Source organism: Littorina saxatilis, linkage group LG12 (genome assembly GCF_037325665.1).
Source record: "Littorina saxatilis isolate snail1 linkage group LG12, US_GU_Lsax_2.0, whole genome shotgun sequence".
Lineage (NCBI taxonomy): Eukaryota > Metazoa > Mollusca > Gastropoda > Littorinimorpha > Littorinidae > Littorina > Littorina saxatilis.
Window position 1 is genome coordinate 57,437,956 of NC_090256.1, and position 19,367 is coordinate 57,457,322.

Consider the following 19,367-nt stretch of genomic DNA (forward strand, 5'->3'; position numbering starts at 1 on the left):
AAATCTTCATTCCGGAAAATGATGTGGTAACGAAATAGTTATTTGTGTACAGTCTGGCTGCTTTCAGTATAGGTTGTGTGGAAATTTGTAATAAAGTCTTATGTCTGATGTATTTAAAGTAATGTCTTATGTCTTTAAAAATCTTTCTTTAGTGTTACCTTTGCACCTGTGCCTGTGATAAGTTTGGGTTTGTTTGTTTGTGACATAAGTAAATTTGAATATTACATTGAAGAATTTGAGTGAAAAGGTCAGTCAGTATTTGTGATATGTTCATTTTTTCCCCTGATATTGTAAATCCATTTACTTAAATTGCAAAAAAGCCCGAACGAGAATTTACTTTTGTGATGTGCATCTATATATTTTTATGAGAACAACCTTTTTTTCTCCTTGCTTTTGTTTGGAAAGTTGCTTATCTGCTGTGTCTATGTTTCTCTGAGTCTGTATGATCATTTTTAACTATTTCTGTGTGTTTATTTACTTCGATCTATCCCCCCGCGGGTTAGGGGGAAGAATTTACCTGATGCTCCCCAGCATGTCGTAAGAGGCGACTAACGGATTCTGTTTCTCCTTTTACCCTTGTTAAGTGTTTCTTGTATTGAATATAGTCAATGTTTGTAAAGATTTTAGTCAAGCAGTATATGTAAGAAATGTTAAGTCCTTTGTACTGGAAACTTGCATTCTCCCAGTACGGTCATATATTGTACTACGTTGCAAGCCCCTGGAGCAATTTTTTGATTAGTGCTTTTGTGAACAAGAAACAATTGACAAGTGGCTCTATCTCATCCCCCCCCTTTCCCCGTCGCGATATAACCTTGAACGGTTGAAAACGACGTTAAACACCAAATAAAGAAAGAAAGAAAGATTTACTTCGATCTGATTTCATTTCTAGCATATACTTGAAAAGTTGTATCAGTGTCTATTCATTTTTTCCCAAGATCTGCTGTTGTTCATTGTCATTATTGCATGAGGATCAAGTGCAGTTAAACAAATACAAGAATGTAACAACAAAAGTGCTGTTTGCTTGGTAACTTTCTTGGAGTATATTTAGTATATCCGCATGTTTTATGTATCAGTAAGGAATTCACATAACTGTAATTTGTTTGACTCCTGATATTGATGAAAACTGCATGCTTATGCTAAAAACTGCTGGATTTTAGTGTGAAAGATGGCTCTAGATCATGTTGCCCTTTTGAATGTTCTGTGTTGCTTGTCTCTCCTCGGTGAGCACAGTGGCCTCTTTCTGAAGAATCAGTCGGTGACATACATGACTTGTGTCTGTAAACACATGCTTGCAAAAAGGACATGCCTGTGAAGAAAAAAATGTCATTGCAGCAAAAGGCAGCATCACAAGTTGAGGGTATTTTTAGCAGAACCTGCTGTGCTAGATATGTTTTATTAAACATTTTTACATCCATGTGTGCACATCCGTTGATAGGTAATGTCATTAACACTATTGTGACTAGCATTGCCACGGCGTTAACGTCCTGCCTGCCCAAGCTTGCCATCAAGAAACTTCCCAAAAAACAGTAACTGTAAAGAAATCTGTCTAGCAAGCTTGAATTAAGTCCAATCACCACCAAATTTTGTGTACTAATTAAAAAATGGATGCCCAGTTCAGTCGTGCTATTTATAAGTTTGTCACGCAATTTGTTTTAGCAAAGGGGGGGTGAAAGGGGGATAATTTGTGTTTTTTTGTGTGTGTTTTCTTTTCCACTGCTTTTTTAAAAGTTATTTTTTAACAGAAAGTATTATAAATAATTTTATAACCAAACAAGGTGTAAAACCTATGAATCAGCTGAAATATTGTTAAAATTCTACACAGAAATAAGGAGACAGTACAAAGAAAAAAACAAGCAAATCCCGCATTCACTCACAGCATCCTGACTCAAATGAAACAAAACTCTGACACTCACCAAATGATGTCTAGGTAATCCATATTGAATATAAGTCACATTTTCACAACAAAGTCCCAACTGTACACCTATGAACATTTCCAAAAGGATTAGGCTCCAGCCATCCATTGTTATCAGTGCTGCCACGCCCCCCTTGCAACTACACATTCGAAGATTCATGCAGTACCACCCTAACACGTGTAGTTTGCCGACTCATACTAGCAGCAACAACAGGACTGTTTCTTCCTCAATATCACTGCTATTATCGCTTTCTTGAGGCGAAAACAACACGTCGGAATCATGATCTACAGGGTCCTCAAGATCCAACATCCGGAGAATCTCCTCCCGTGACAAGGCTCGCCTTCAATTCATTTTTTTTCTCGAAAAAACCGCACAAACCAGGCTAATTTTGCATATGGCGGAAGGGCACACCAAGTGTGTCAAGGGAAACAACTCAATTTACTGCAAGCTTCAAAAACCGGGAAGCAATCACGAGTCGTGTACCTTGTATGTCTAATACTAAAATAGTCACTTCCCGTCCGTGGGCGTTGCAGCGCTATTACTAATATAGTCACCTCCCGTCGCGAAAGTGTTAAGACGTACAGTTGTTCTACATATGCCACTAGAAGCTAGAAAAGCATTTGACTTTCTATGTTTCTTCTTTTAAAAACCAGGCCATTTTGAATTTAAATTCTATGTATTCGTAATGTCTTGTTCATTGGCATGCACACCCACCCAGAAACGCACACTCACACATAACGTAAGTACATGTAGCATGTTTTTTTTCCGTTTCATAAAATAGAGAATTCCTTCTCTTTGCTGAGTGAGATACACGTACAACCATAGTTACCAGTTACCATAGGTATGAGGTGTATGCACTTACAACAGATTCACTTAACTTAAATTTAAGTAATCATATCATAATGACTGTGCAAATTCTAGAGCCATAACCGAGTAAGATTTGCTTTGTTTTTGGTTTGGTTTGGTTTGCAAACAGGCATAGTGATTGTAGTTTTAGGAATGAGGTGTTAAATTTGTACTTGTGTTCTTTGTGACATGTTGCCATTTTGTTTTCAAGGAATTCAAATAAATGTTTAGCTGAGCCTGACGATTGTAGCTTTTGTTTGTGTGTACATGTATTGCTGTTTACTTTTGGCTTTGCATTTTCACCCGCACACGGCAATAGATGTTACCAGTCAAGGAACTTTGTTTTCTTTTTTTTCACTGTTGCCCCCCGCGGGTTAGGGGGAGTCCCATATTGGTTAGGACGAGAAAGAATTTACCCGATGCTCCCCAGCATGTCGTAAGAGGCGACCAACGGATTCTGTTTCTCCTTTTACCCTTGTTAAATGTTTCTTGTATAGAATATAGTCAATGTTTGTAAAGATTTTAGTCAAGCAGTATGTAAGAAATGTTAAGTCCTTTGTACTGGAAACTTGCATTCTCCCAGTAAGGTAAATATATTGTACTACGTTGCAAGCCCCTGGAGCAAATTTTTGATTAGTGCTTTTGTGAACAAGAAACAATTGACAAGTGGCTCTATCCCATCTCCCCCCTTCCCTCCGTCGCGATATAACCTTGAATGGTTGAAAACGACGTTAAACACCAAATAAAGATTTTCACTGTTCCAGTTGCAATGTAGGCAATGCAGAAGAGTATTTACAGGACAGTCGTGCCATTTCAAGAAAAATTGGCAGTTATCCCAGTCAAAAGATATTACAGTGGCACCTGTGATGAAAGGACACCCTTGGGACCAGCCAGAATTGTCCCTACACTGCAGGTGGTCTGTCATGACAGGTATGTTTTGGTATAGTTAATAGACAGAGGGACAACGGATGGTGTCCTTTAATTGGGAGGTGTCTTCTCATCAGAGGGGCCCCACATCGCAGGTACAACATTATTTCAATACTTATTTCTTCTTCTGCAAATTCTCAGTATTTCTAAACTATGAATGTGGCAAAAAGCTGAACATTTAGTAGCACCACTGAAAACTGGAATATTTCTGAGATAAAAGCTACTTACAGAAATACCTTTTCTAATTTCTACAAAATTTAGACTATGATCTACTTCACTCCTTGTTATATTTTCAATATATTTTACAAAGAAAAATTTCTCATGTCACAGAAACGTAAAAAGAAAAAGAAAACAAGGACTGGCCAGGAAACAAAACAAGACAAGGACTGTGAAGCTAAAATGTGAAGGTAAGTTTCAAAGGTGAATCTGTCATTTACGCCAGGCTTGATGTTGCATGTTGTGCAGTGCTATTGTCTCATAACTTTTATGTTTCTCTGCTCACATTATTTCTGTTCCACTGAAAGTTATTCAGCACTGTATGACTACTTTGGTGCGTAGGATTGTTTTGATCATTATACAACTGCGACACATAAAGGCAAATAGAGAACATTACTGCTTTGCGTTTTCTTGATTGATGAGACTGTGTGTATGTGTGTGTGAGTTTGTCAGTATAGACGTTGCGGGGAAGACGGCCGACAACTCAGCACGACGACAAGTGACGGTGACCTTCTTTTTTTTCTTAATGGTTTATTCAGGCATCAACATTTACAATATAGTAGGAACATGTGACAACACAGCAGTTGTGAATTATCTTCATGTGACAAGTCATAAGTGAATCCTCTGTAAATGAAACAGGAGAACAAAAAGACAACGGAAAAACATGATATTTGACTGGAAAATACGGATATAAACTGTATTATGTTTTCCATTATTCGACTAAGGTATTGTATGGTAGCCACTTTGACCTTCTTTTTTCCCTCTCACACAGTCGGGACAGCGCCTTTGTGAGCCGTTCCGACTGGAAAATGGAGCAATTTGTCGTCGTCGCCAAAACGGAAGATAGAAATTGCTCTTTGCTGTTAAGTCGAGTTCACTTTAATCAAATGATGTGTCATGGACATATAGATTGTTCATTTTGCAAATAGCTTTTGAAGACAAAATAAATAAATCTTTGATAGGCGTGGATTTAAAGTTATTTTTGTCGGGAACCATCTCAGATGCTCATAAGTCTTTGCAGAAGACGGACGCGTACGAAGTTCAAAACCAAGACTAGAGTGACGTCACTTTTCCGCGCAGCGGTCTGGGATGCGTGTTGAAACAACGTGTGCGAAGGCGAAATTTGGTGTTTTTCACGTCGGGGCCGAATGAATGCACACATTAATCGTTTTTCCTTGATTCAAGGATGTTTGGGTGGTGTTTTCAGTTCTGTTTTAGGTTCGAGCATTTTGTGGTCTGTTAAAAGGCAAAACATGTTTTTGAAGGGGCAAATAGTGGAGTTATGAGGTGGATGGCCAGGGTACCTTTCATTGTGGTAGCAGGGATATTCAATTATATACTGTTCGGTTATTTTGAATGAAAAGAAATCTTGAGAAAAAGGCGAGAGAGGGAACTAGGTTCTTATACTGTACCAACGGACGTTATGCCAAAACAAAGGCCTAAGCACACGCGGTTACTGGGTATTATTAATGAGAGAAATGTGTACAAATTTATTCGACATTATTGTATGGGTAAGGATGATTTTGGATCGCAAGCGGCGTTGGTTTGGGAGAGGAAGGGACTCCTATGGCTCATAAAGGGACACTAAGCTTGCTGAAGTGTAAATTGTGGTCATTAAACTGATGTTCTTATTTGGTCATTCATCTTTCACTGTTTATGACTTACGAACAAGCGGGAGCAAACGTCCGTGTGTGTGTGGGGGGGGGGGGGGGGAACAAAACTCATTTTTCTTTTCACACACACACACACATCGAACAGACACACAATTTCACACGCCACGCAGTAACGCCCACACACACAGGCAAGCAGGCACTCGCACACATACACTCCGCCCACTCCCCCTCCCCCATCACAGGCATGGCACTGGTTTGTGTTATTTTGTTTAACCACAGCAGAGAGGGGCGTCCCAGAGCAAAGGTTTGAACCTCCACGTGCTGCATGAGTTATATGCTTTCCATGCTTAAGCGGGAGCAAACCTCTGTGTGTGTGTGTGTGTGTGTGTCAGGGGGGGGGGACACAACTCTTTTTTTCACACACACACACACACACATGCGCGTGCGCTCAAGCGTGCGCACACACACACACAAACACACTCACTCACACACACACGATATACATAATATACCCAATATACCCAGCTCAGCTACCGATGGGCTAACGCAACAGCTGTTTTTCTATACGGTCACAGACCTTGAAGACCCAGGTGCAAGACGAGTAATTCATATCACTGAAATGCGTGTTCCCCACCACCCAAAACATGCCCCGAGGGGCTTCGTCTCTACACGTCGTATCAAAACCCTTCGTTCGGGCGTCCAGGAGTTTTCTTCTTTTGGCCACTGGTGCCTGTTCTCCCCGCAAACGCCACTAGTGTGGGTACGCACGATGACGCTGAACGACAACACACCTGTCTTGGTTCCGTCGTCGTTGTCGATCCTGTCTTCCCCGCAACGTCTATAGTATCTTAAAAACAGATTGGAGGTAAAATATAGAACGAATTGAGCTTAAATCAAAGCAAGACATTACTTTTCTTTATTCATATGTTTTAAGTATAACTCTTGGCTTAAATTCACGCAGTCCTGATTTTCAGTGCAAATTTATAAAACATAGCTTTTAAATGAAAATATCCAGTGTAAAAAAAGAAGTTGTCTTTGTGTCTATTGATATCATGACTATGTCAATAACAACAATACATTTCTACACAACAAGACTGCATCAATGCTTACAAATACAATGGTAAGTTTTAAATGCACTTTTTTCACTCTCGCTGTAGTGGAAGCAGAGCACACCACATGCACTCAATTGCAATGCATGTTTGTACGGCACAATCATTGTGATGCTGCAAGCACTGCAACCAGAAGTCATATGAATTCACCAGTTAGTAACAGTCTATAATGCCGGAACTGCTGGTGAAGTCAGCATGTAAATACAAGTCTAAAAAGAACCGGGGGTCGTGACCCCTCCACATAACTCGCAACAAATGCAACATATTATTCTTGCTTTGAAGAAAAATGATGGTAGTATTTCTTTCTTGAAGTAGGTCACCCCCCTTAGGGACCATAATCTGAGAATGACCCAGATGTGAAGCATTTCAGACACTGGGCACTTCAGGTAGAGATATTGTCCTAGAGAGTCATGATGCAGCGTGCCTTTCTTTTTTCCCATTTATGCAAGTTCTGATGGCTCTTCTCATCAATAAATTAAAAGCAAAGGATTTCACAACTTGTATTTTGGAGAATAGTTGCTAGACCTACACACTCAATAAAAGAACATGATTTGTTCAAAACATATAACCACATTAATTTACCTGCCATCACAATAGAAATGTTGTCATCATATTGTGAATTTTGTGAATATTAGTACCGTGGATGTTTCATCACACATATAGCGGGGCAATCAAAACTGGCAGTCGGAGTCCTACCAGTTCTTCCTTTCTGTAATGTTGCCTTTTCTGTAAGTGACAAGTGAAGCTCTTCAGTAAAATTAGATGATGCATTGTAGTCAGATCGACAATGTAAACAAATGGCAAAGAAATTGTATCTTTTACTCTGATGCTGTCAGGCCTTTCTTTGACTTCATTTGCTTTGAACTGTACTGAATGGCTGATGAAATGGGTGGCAGTGATGAACAGGTGGATCAACAGTTGTGAGGTAACTTTCATGAACCATACAATTCATGAAGGTATGGTTCCTGCTCCAGTTGTTTCTTCTGCAGGATGCAGTCAAAGAGGTACTCCTCTGTTACCACAGGGACCTGTAGGACACAAATGTGATTTATCACATGCTCGTCAGAAACATATAACTTAGTTCTTTTATACTTTTCTTTTAAAGATGGAGCACAGCTGCATGAGCTATGTTCTTACTGTCATTATCACTGAGCCTCGAGTGACGCCATCATATTCATTGACCCTGTCTCGACGAGATACCATGAGATAGCATGGATGATCGGAGGTGTAACTTATACGTATTGAAGTTATTGTTAATTTACACTACATACTTTCTGTCAGAATATTCCCAAAGCACCATCACTGCACTCTACATACACTGAACACAAAAAGTTATGGATATTATTTGAACGGCTGTGTTTTGGTCCGAAACATAGGTGTATTTGAAGATATGCCTTTCTTCTGCTTAAAAATGGGTTTATTAGATTTGAGCAATATTAAGGTATGACGTCACAGGTCCTTGACCACAAGGTACATGTACCCTCAAAAATGACGTTTTGGAACGACAGGTTTCAAAATGGTGACTAAAACTGAACAATGTTTCACATTTTTTCATCAGTGAGTTTCTTTGGAGTCTTAACTAACATTGTATGCAACAACACAACGTTCCCTTAAACACAGCCACACTACAAATACACTCAAACCTACCCTGGCAACCACCTTTTGATAACGACCACCTGCCCATAACGACCACCCTTAAGGATCCTTGACAAACTTTTGTTTCTATATTATTCACCTTTCCAAAGCGAAAACCTTGGGTGGTACTTACATCCTGTTCCATTGCCGACTGTACCACTTTGTTCTTCTCATTCCTTGCTTTGTGAGCCACAATCAGGTTGTTCGTATTGTAGTTTGCAGCTGCACAGTGTCACATATCATCATCAGCGCATTAGTAGTTAACACTCTCTCTCTGGAAACCAGACAGACAGATGGAATGACCAAAACAATATTAAACAAAGCAAAAGCAAGCAGAAAATAGCATAAGAGCAAATAAAAAAATACCTTCTCTCCAAATGCACAAAATCATTCCCCTTAGACGGCACCTCAAATCTTCAGAAATCATCACTTTCAGTAGGTAGGTACACTTTTTTACATTTAGTCAAGTTTTGACTAAATGTTTTAACGTAGAGGGGGAATCGAGACGAGGGCCGTGGTGTATGTGCGTGCGTGCGTGCGTGTGTGTGTGTGTGTGTGTGTGTGTCTGTCTGTGTGTGTGTGTAGAGCGATTCAGACTAAACTACTGGACCGATCTTTATGAAATTTGACATGAGAGTTCCTGGGTATGAAATCCCCAGACGTTTTTTTTCATTTTTTTGATAAATGTCCTTGATGACGTCATATCCGGCTTTTCGTGAAAGTTGAGGCGGCACTGTCACGCCCTCATTTTTCAACCAAATTTGTTGAAATTTTGGTCAAGTAATGTTCGACGACGCCCGGACTTCGGTATTGCATTTCAGCTTGGTGGCTTAAAAATTAATTAATGACTTTGGTCATTAAAAATCTGAAAATTGTAAAAAAAAAAAATTTTTTATAAAACAATCCAAATTTACGTTCATCTTATTCTCCATCATTTGCTGATTCCAAAAACATATAAATATGTTATATTTGGATTAAAAACAAGCTCTGAAAATTAAATATATAAAAATTATTATCAAAATTAAATTTTCGAAATCAATTCAAAAACACTTTCATCTTATTCCTTGTCGGCTCCTGATTCCGAAAACATATAGATATGATATGTTTGGATTAAAAACACGCTCAGAAAGTTAAAACAAAGAGAGGTACAGAAGAGCGTGCTATCCTTCTCAGCGCAACTACTCCCCCGCTCTTCTTGTCAATTTCACTGCCTTTGCCGTGAGCGGTGCACTGACGATGCTACGAGTATACGGTCTTGCTGCGTTGCATTGCGTTCAGTTTCATTCTGTGAGTTCGACAGCTACTTGACTAAATGTTGTATTTTCGCCTTACGCGACTTGTTACATTTAGTCAAGTTTTGACTAAATGTTTTAACATAGAGGGGGAATCGAGACGAGGGTCATGGTGTATGTGTGTATGTGCGTGCGTGTGTGTGTGTGTGCGTGTGTGCGTGTGTGCGTGTGTGTTTGTAGAGCGATTCAGAGTAAACTACTGGACCGATCTTTATGAAATTTGACATGAGAGTTCCTGGGTATGATATCTCCGGACAATTGTTTTCATTTTTTCGATAAATGTCTTTGATGACGTCATATCCGGCTTTTTGTAAAAGTTGAGGCGGCACTGTCACACCCTCATTTTTCAATCAAATTGATTGAAATTTTGGCCAAGCAATCTTCGACGAAGGCCGGACTTCGGTATTGCATTTCAGCTTGGTGGCTTAAAAAATAATTAATCCAAATTTACGTTCATCTCATTTTTCACCATTTTCTGATTCCAAAAACATATAAATATGTTATATTTAGATTAAAAACAAGCTCTGAAAATTAAAAAAATTAAAAATTATGATCAAAATTAAATTTTCGAAATCAATTTAAAAACACTTTCGTCTTATTCCTTGTCGGTTCCTGATTCCCAAAACATATAGATATGATATGTTTGGATTAAAAACACGTTCAGAAAGTTAAAACGAAGAGAGGTACAGTAAAGCGTGCTATGAAGCACAGCGCAACCGCTACCGCGCCAAACAGGCTCGTCACTTTCACTGCCTTTTGCACTAGCGGCGGACTACGTTCAATTTCATTCTGTGAGTTCCACAGCTTAACTAAATGTAGTAATTTCGCCTTACGCGACTTGTGTTTCTTCACGTATTATATTTTTTTCTCTCTCATCTTATTACCCAACTCCATGAGTGATTGTAAGAAAACAGTTAAGGCCATGACTGTGTTGTGTTTCGCTCTTATCAGTTTTCTGTGTGTTTTGATTTCTTAGATGTTCTTGGCGTCTCAGGGCAATTGCACCAAAGGGGTTTAATTTAGTCACATATTGCTATTTTGTAGGGAAAATAAACACCGAAAGGCAATACGCTTTTCGGGAAAAAATGAGGTGTGGGGATATGATTCATTAGACATATTGTCAAGGTTTCAATTGCGATTTTTAAAAATGCTTCTTGATGTATATAAAACTACACCCACTTGTATGGTTTACGGAGAGCTTGGTCGTTACCCAATTAGAATTGAGGTACAATGTCAGTTACTGGTTTATTGGTATAAACTGATGAAAGAAATGAACGATGGTGCGAATAAGATGTCTTGTTTAATGTTAAAACTACATTTGAGGTTGTACCATGTACAAAACGTTAAATTGCCCTGGTTGTCGCATGTCAATACTATGTTAAATAAGTTGGGTCTATCATATTTATGGACAACTCAGAGTCTTGGCGTCTCAGGTTTTAAAAACGTTGTAAAACAAAGGCTAAGAGATCAATTCCTGCAGGAATGGAACACTGACGTGAATGCCAACAGCTTGTGTTAATTACAGAATGTATAAAAAGGATTTTTGTCTGGAAAGGTATTTGCTTTGGTTGCCTGGGAAATTCCAAGTTAAATTAGCAACATTTAGAACAAGCAATCATAAGTTGCCAATACATGTACATCAGCACAGATTTTGTAATGCCCCTAGAAATGAAAGATTGTGTGATATGTGCGATAAAAATGAATTAGGTGATGAGTTTCACTATTTGTTCATTTGTACCGACGAAAGTATAGTGTCTGAAAGAAGAAAATTAATTAGTCCCTATTACCGATCTCACCCAAATTGTTTAAAATGTGAACAGTTAATGAATTGTAAATTAAGATAAAACTAATGAAGCTAGCAAGATTTGTAGCCCATGTTATGATTTTAGTATGTTAGCGTTACATCTAGTTTCTTTATTGGTATGTATATGTATGTAATACATGCTTTTGTTTTGTTTTGTGTCTTTATAAAAGATGCATGGCATAATGGTATTGCCAATTTATTTCGGCTGTATATTATCGTTGTTCGCTTAATGTATACATATTATCTGTCTGATTTCTTACCTGATTTTGTTAAACCTATTTTCTTTTCTTTTTGTTTGTATGTATGGAAGTGTATATTGCCAATTTATTACATTTAGTCAAGTTTTGACTAAATGTTTTAACATAGAGGGGGGAATCGAGACGAGGGTCGTGGTGTATGTGTGTGTGTGTGTGTGTCTGTCTGTCTGTGTGTGTGTGTAGAGCGATTCAGACTAAACTACTGGGCCGATCTTTATGAAATTTGACATGAGAGTTCCTGGGTATGATATCCCCGGACGTTTTTTTCATTTTGTCGATAAATACCTTTGATGACGTCATATCCAGCTTTTTGTAAAAAGTTGAGGCGGCACTGTCACATCCTCATTTTTCAATCAAATTGATTGAAATTTTGGCAAAGCAATCTTCGACGAAGCCCGGGGTTTGGTATTGCATTTCAGCTTGGTGGCTTAAAAACTAATGAGTGAGTTTGGTCATTAAAAATCGGAAACTTGTAATTAACATTATTTTTTTATTAAACGATCCAAAAACAATTTCATCTTATTCTTCGTCATTTTCTGATTCCAAAAACATATACATATGTTATATTTGGATTAAAAACAAGCTCTGAAAATTAAAAATATAAAAATTATGATCAAAATTAAATTTCCGAAATCGTTTTAAAAACTATTTCATCTTATTCCTTGTCGGTTCCTGATTCCAAAAACATATAGATATGATATGTTTGGATTAAAAACACGCTCAGAAAGTTAAAACGAAGAGAGGTACAGTAAAGCGTGCTATGAAGCACAGCGCAATCGCTACCGCGCCAAACAGGCTCGTCACTTTCACTGCCTTTTGCACTAGCGGCGGACTACGTTCAGTTTCATTCTGTGAGTTCCACAGCTTGACTAAATGTTGTATTTTCGCCTTACGCGACTTACAATACAATACAATACAATACAATACAATAAACTTTATTAATCTCTAAAAGAGAAATTGCATTGCTGAACTTTTGTGTCCGTAATAAAACATACATAAAACATTCAAAAATAAACATTTGTTCTTTGTCATTCATACATTCTTGTGTTCTTATACATTTCTTCAATTCATACATCATTATTCTATCATAATTATGTACATACATTTATTCTCTTTTAACAGTCTGTCTTCAAACGCATCTCAGAGAGGAAGGCTAGAGATTTGTGTTGTGCCATAGGTAAAATCATGTGCTTAGCTATGAAGTAATGTTATCACATGTTATTTAAGGAAAATGAGTAAATATATGTACCAAGCGTATAACATCAGCAAAACTGAGAAAATACAGCACATTGGTTATCACATAAGAAAGTATATTAAAAATAAATTAACATGCATTCACCATCAACAATGCACAAACGAAAGTCAGCACCTTGCCGGTTATCACATATTGTCTAAGAGAGTAGAATAAGAGTATATAATCATGCAAACAAAATCAACAATACTGGAACAATACAGAACACTGACCCCGTGCATCAGAGCGACAACACCAGCATCTACCGCCCCACCTGAGAATTGAAGATGTGAATTGCAGATGGAATGAACGAATTTCTGTAGCGTGTGGATCTTGCGGTTGGTTGTCTGAATCTGTTGCGCCTGTCTGTCCGTCTACTGTCAAATTCCGGTCTGAGTGGGTGCGAGTCGTCAGCCAAAATCTTCTGTACCTTGTCAGTCAGTCGTCGTTCATGTGTTGATGTGAAATTGTCCTGCTTCCTCCCAACCACCCCACTTGCTTTCCTGATGAATTTATCTAATCTATCCCTGTCTTGCTTGTTGATGTTGCCACCCCAACACACGGAGCCAAAGTACAACACACTATTGCACGTTGAAGTGTAAAACATCTGAAGGATTTCTTGTCTGATGTTAAAAGACCTGAGTTTTCTCAAAAAGTACAGGCGAGAGTGGAGTTTCTTCACAAGGGCATCAGAGTTTGGTTTCCATGTCAACTTATTGTCTATAATCACCCCCAAATACTTGTACTGCTCTACCTTCTCTACGACCTCCCCCTTGATCACTATCTCCCTGTGTACATGTTCCCCCCTCCTGTTGTCCATTATCATTTCCTTTGTCTTCCCCACATTAAGCTCTAAATAGTTGTTTTCACACCACCCCACAAACCTAATCTACCTCCTGCCTGTAGTCAGAGTCGTCGTCATCAGTCAGCAGTCCGGTCAGTCCAGTGTCGTCAGCAAACTTGGTCATGGGGCAGGAGTCACTAGAACTTCTAAAATCTGCTGTGTAGAGAGAAAAAAGAAAAGGTGAGAGTACTATGCCTTGTGGTGCCCCTGTGTTTGTGCAGATTGTGTCTGAAACTGATTGCCCCCCCACCCTAACATACTGTGGCGACTTGTTTTCTTTCTAAATGATTGCCTGTATATATTTTACCAATCCCGACTGCACCTGGTGGGTTAAAGGTGGAGATTTTTGCGATCTCCCTGGTCAACTGATGTGCAGATCTGCTTTATCCACCTTTGTGTGTACACGCAAGCACAAGACCAAGTATTCACGAATAAGATCCTATAATTCATGTCAGAGTTTGGTGAGTTGTAGAAACACAAAAATACCAAGCATGCATTCCCCGGAATTAGAATGAGTCTGACTGCCTTAATGGCGACGGGAAACGGCCATACACGTAAAAGCCCACTCGTCCCTACAAGAGTATGTGGGAGTCACAGCCCAATAATGCAGAATAAGAATATTTGATCTGAATGTTGATGACATTGAAACTTTGTACACCAAATAACTTGCAAGATATGGACGTCTGAAGTTGCTGTCCTTTGATCTATTTTGTCATTTAATGCTTTTGGTCATGAATGTGTCAAAATAACTTTCATAGTTAAAAATGTAGCCATGGAAAATGAAAAGTCGTACTGTGAGAGATTTGAATACAATGTACATTGGGCATTTTTTCCCAAGCTGATGTCTTCTTACTTCTTGCATTAAAAGATAAAAACTGATCGATTTTGGCAATGGCAATTAAGTACTGAGAAATTGCATTTACCAAACATTGTTCCTTAATCTAACAAAAACTGGACAATACCTTTCACATGAAAATTAAGTCTGTCACTATCTTGTAAGTTACACAAATTTGAATGAAGATCAGCAAATGCTTGAGCAGTTTACCTACATTGAATGTAGGAAAAATACAGGTTAACACTATTCCCAACTAGTTTACAGGCACATACATGCCAAAGTCTTACCTTTAGTCCCCATATGTTTCATCACCAGTTTGTAGAACTCAGTTTCCTCTGATTTTGGACCAATGTACTTCACCGTCAAGCCATTCAGCACACTGTGTTCAAAACAAAAATGTTGGTCATGGACTGACATGAATTTAAGTCGTTAGAGAAGAGAAGTCTTTCAAACAGCAAAAACAAAGCAAACATACACCTAAAACATATCTACACCTTGATAAGTACAGTGGAACCTCCCATAACGACCCCTACTAATACAGCAGACTGTCCCTCTCATGAACGGACACCCTTGGGCCATTGTAAACCTGTCCGTACATTGCAGGTGGCTGATCACAACCCCCCCCCCTCTCTCCCGGCCCCCCTCCCCCCCCCCCCTCACCTCTAGCCACTGTCTGTGAGCATAACGACCCTTACTACAAGGTCACCTGCGCTAGTTCACTGGGAAAAAAGGAACCAAGCGTCATTGTCTAACTTTTGACACTGACATTTGAAAACTGACCGGTTCCTAGATGAGGTAACCCAATGGGACACAGCAGAGCTATCTTTTACCACCACACCTGCATTGATCGAAGTTTTAACGTGACACGCGAAACTGAGTGCTGTGGATTTTAACTCTCTGAGGGCCTGAGGCTTTATTGTTTATGTCCGGCAGACAAGAAAACGAAGAGCATCGAGCAATTTTGTGTTGGCATATTCTTCACCGAATGCAAGAAAGCAAAGACTGAAAACCAAAGCGCCGTACCCCACTGCCCCTCCTATTGGTCCTATTGGGTACGCGTGCACTCAAGTTAACACGACTCACATCACTCCCCCATTTCTCACTGCTGAGACCTTTGTACCAAGCGCCGGACTAGACATACTGCTCTGTTATTTTCCGTTTTGGTTGCGGTGAAAATTTGATGATCATTCTGTCCGCACATTGCTGGTATAACCTACAGTTCGGACCGAAAAAGAGTGTCCGTGTCCACATTTTGCAGGTGTCTGCTAATAATTTCTAACCGCATATTCATTAATCCTTATTACAAAAATTAATTAAAATTCAACTGTAGTCTTTTGTCAAAAAATCGTTCTATATAATTGTAGATATAAGTCATGTGTATCTGTGTGCCAAATATTATTCATTTCTGATGTAAAAACCGTTTCCTAGAAAACCAATATGGCGCTTTTTATCCCAGTTTCTCATGTCCTTGAGAATTTGCAAATTTTTCTTTTCTTTTTATGTCACTTCAATAACTACCCAGAAAACTAAGTTATTCCATGTATTCTCCAAGTTTGTTTTTGGTAATTTTAGTGCCTCACATTGCCTTAAGAGGGTGCAATTATCGTTAAAAAACACTCCGTGCTAAGCAAATGTGTCCGTACATGACAGGTCCGCTCACGCCGGGGGCCGTACATTGCAGGGACTGCTGTAACGGCTACCCCTGTTTTTCAACCAGTTTTCTGGGCATGGATGCCTTTCACACTGTAATGACCTCTTATGGTGACATTTCCCTCTTTCTGACCACCGACCTACCAAGAAAGGGTAAATATCAACTTTCATCTTTGTACCAGTTAGTGTCAAAGTTCGTAATACCCAGAACGTGCCCCTCATTAGTCACGCATCACGGACAAACTATCCACCCAATGTCAATAAGAAGTGACCAGTATATATTTCGAAAAGTTCCGAAATAGTATTTGTGGCTTTTTTGTTCAATATTTGTGTTTTTGTGTAGCTTTATCGTTCATCAACAAAGAATAATGGGTGCCAGTCAGGATTTAGAAAAAGCTGTACAGTCGTACTATGTATGTGTGTCTTCAAGACACATGATGGTTTCGACCTAGACACAATCATTTGTCGTAGTAAGCGTAGACATCCGGTCTGCTCCCCGCCTAATGGCCGATGTCTTCCGTCTTCGGGGGACTACGTGGGTTTAAATTTGGAGTGGTCCTTCTCCTAGAGGAGTTTCCTTGCAGGGATAGTGAGCCTCCTCTGCCCTCGTTTTAATTTTGGAGTGATCTTCTCCTAGGACAGCTGCCTTCCAGGGTTGACGAGCCTGTCCTGCCCGGCTATTTAACCCATAGTTGGGGGTTGGTTCGTGGGCACCAGGGCTTATCCACACGCCGGTGGGCCTGCATGCCACACGTCTAGGGGCCAACCTCCTCCGAGTCCTTGTAGTTCAGCCTGGGGCCTTTCAGTACCCAGTTCACGCCTGTCGCCACGATGGAGGCACTACAAAGGGCTTGCTGTGGAGAGGTTATGTACTGGCAGGAGAGACTGACGCAAGCTGCTCTCTTTTCGCGTTGTCCTGAAGAGGACGGTGCTAGCCAGCGGTGAGGGCTGAAAGCGAGAGGTGACAAGCACAAAACACTTCGCCAACACACTAGACACATCACACAACCATTTGACGGGCACACATGATGGTAACAGAGATGACACGAACGGAGACGACGGGCACTTGCGTTTCACCTCATGACACAACCAGGAAGGACATGGCGGCCCTGCCAATTGTTTTTACGTTGTATGCTCCTATGGGCGAAAACCATAGTTGGAACATTAATTGTTTCTCTTTTTCTACAAAAAAGCCTGTAATGTACCGGTAGATGACGATTATGGTAGTATTTATTGCTCTCAGAATAGTTATTGACATGTACTGGTGTGCCACAGTTAGCCGCACAGCCGACCATAACAGAGGTGAGAAAGGTCTACCTTCCTCATCTTTTTGTATTAGCTGCAGGACCCCGGACAAAAAAAAAATGAAATGGTCGCTTCTTACTGACACTGAGCGTATCATGTGTGGTAAGTCAGTGGTATTTGCAAAGTATGTCTTGGGCCGCTGCTCAATCTCATTGCCTAACATCTCCCCTGCAGGTCTTCACTATGGCATGCACTTTGGTTGTGACAATTGCAAAACATATTGGCATTCGGCTGACACCATCTTATCCTTTGCCTTGACAATTGAAGGACTGCCCTCGGAGCAGGGTAGGGGGAGGGAGAGAGGGGTGCATGGCTTGCCAACCTTATGCAACGATAAGCTATTATGCTCATTGTTTAAATGCTCATGTGACAAGTTGATTTTTTAGTAGTGAACTTATGTTCAAATATGCTTTATGATCGTGTGTTTGTGCTATTAGAAATGCGATGTGGTGCTAAAAGACAAATTTCCATGTTTATGTAAAATGAAAATGGACATTACAGTTTTCTTATCTTTATCTTACCTTATCTTAAGCTGATGGTCTATGGGAGACAACTCCTTGTCTGTGTTAATTACCATGTTTGATTGTTGCCCTTTCGGAGCTCTTGTCGAATAGAGGAGAATAAATACACTTGTACTTCAGCCCAACATGGAACCGGTGTGGTCTCAATATTATTGTTGTACGAATCCATAGCTTGTTCTACGGCCACATCCTCATCCAGACATTACACACATGCAAAGGAACAAGACATCTTATGACTATGAAATTCCTGTGGGGGTCCGGGTGCCGTAGAAGGCCCTTGTCTGACTTGTCGATGAAGTCATAGTTCGTCTTATACTGTGGTAAAATCCTCACTTTAGCTTTTGGTTTTTGATCTTTTGCTGTTGTTTTCGGCGGCATTTTAGAAGTCCAAAATCAGTAAGAAGCACAACTTATTTTCCTTACAGAAGCACATCGACTTGGCTGGTCTCGGTTAACCAGAGCGTCTTTTCACCGGTTTCGTCCCCAAAAAAGAGGCTGCTTTCACAAATTATTATAGAAAATGTCCTTTTCGGGAAAATCGAACAAATTTCCGGATTTCGTGATGGATTTCAAACATCGGGAGATTCCCGAAAAAATCGGGAGGGTTGGCAGCTATGGGGGTGAGAGCGAGAGGGTAGGCGTAGGGTAGAGGAGGGATAGTCTTATCCCATGTAAAAATCGGGCAAATTTGAGGTAGCGAGCCAAATTGTTTTCATGGGAAGGACTGTGCTATTAAAAAAGATTCAAATCAAGAAACACAACAGATCACACACACACACACACACACACACACACACACACACACACACACACACACACAGAGTAAAATGTCTTTTTCATCTTACTTTGACTTGGGAGCTTTAAAAGCTTTTGTTCGTTTTTTCTTTAGTTCCTCAGAGCTTGTCTCAAATGCTTTTGCATACTTCCTTTTCGTCTCACGTGTGAATTTCTGAAACAAGAGATTGAGTGTAAATTAAAATCACAACAATTGATACAAACAAAGACACACAGACACACACTCACTCACTCACTCACTCACACACGTTCTATACATACACACAGTCCCAGAGTTTAAACATCCAAATGATGGCGTGCAGCCTAGTGGTTAGGACGTTGGCCCACCTGTGGATGGTCCAGGGCTTGAATCCCGGGTCGATGGGTTAAGGGTGAAGATTTTTCTGATGTCCCAGTTTAACTTAAGGCCAGCTTCCAAGGTGAAAAATTAATTTTTTTTACATTTTTTTTTTATTTGGGTTGTTTGCGGTGTTAAGTACCTAAACCACTCAACTATCACACTATGCAATAGTTTTTGGGCAAAAAATAACCTAAATATTTTAATTTTAATTAAATGTGCATAAAAAAATGCCTT

The 19,367-nt window shown here is 39.7% G+C and overlaps 1 protein-coding gene across 3 annotated transcripts in view; it reads right to left on the reverse strand.

The window, feature by feature from the left end:
• Window positions 1–5,938: 5,938 nt before the first annotated feature.
• Window positions 5,939–19,367, reverse strand: part of LOC138982350 (uncharacterized) — a 33,052-nt gene continuing 19,623 nt past the window's right edge. Inside the window, exons 8-12 of one of the 3 annotated variants that reach the window (XR_011460852.1) lie at window positions 18,844–18,947; window positions 14,810–14,901; window positions 13,737–13,843; window positions 8,393–8,481; window positions 5,939–7,652 (exon numbers count right to left, since the gene is read on the reverse strand). Coding sequence is in view for 2 of the 3 variants with exons in the window: in XM_070355601.1 (XP_070211702.1) it covers window positions 7,557–7,652; window positions 8,393–8,481; window positions 14,810–14,901; window positions 18,844–18,947 (381 nt within the window). In the remaining variant the exon portion in view is untranslated. Of the gene's footprint in view, window positions 7,653–8,392; window positions 8,534–13,736; window positions 13,844–14,809; window positions 14,902–18,843; window positions 18,948–19,367 lie in introns of those variants that run through there. The other 2 variants (XM_070355601.1, XM_070355602.1) reach the window with 2 other exon arrangements.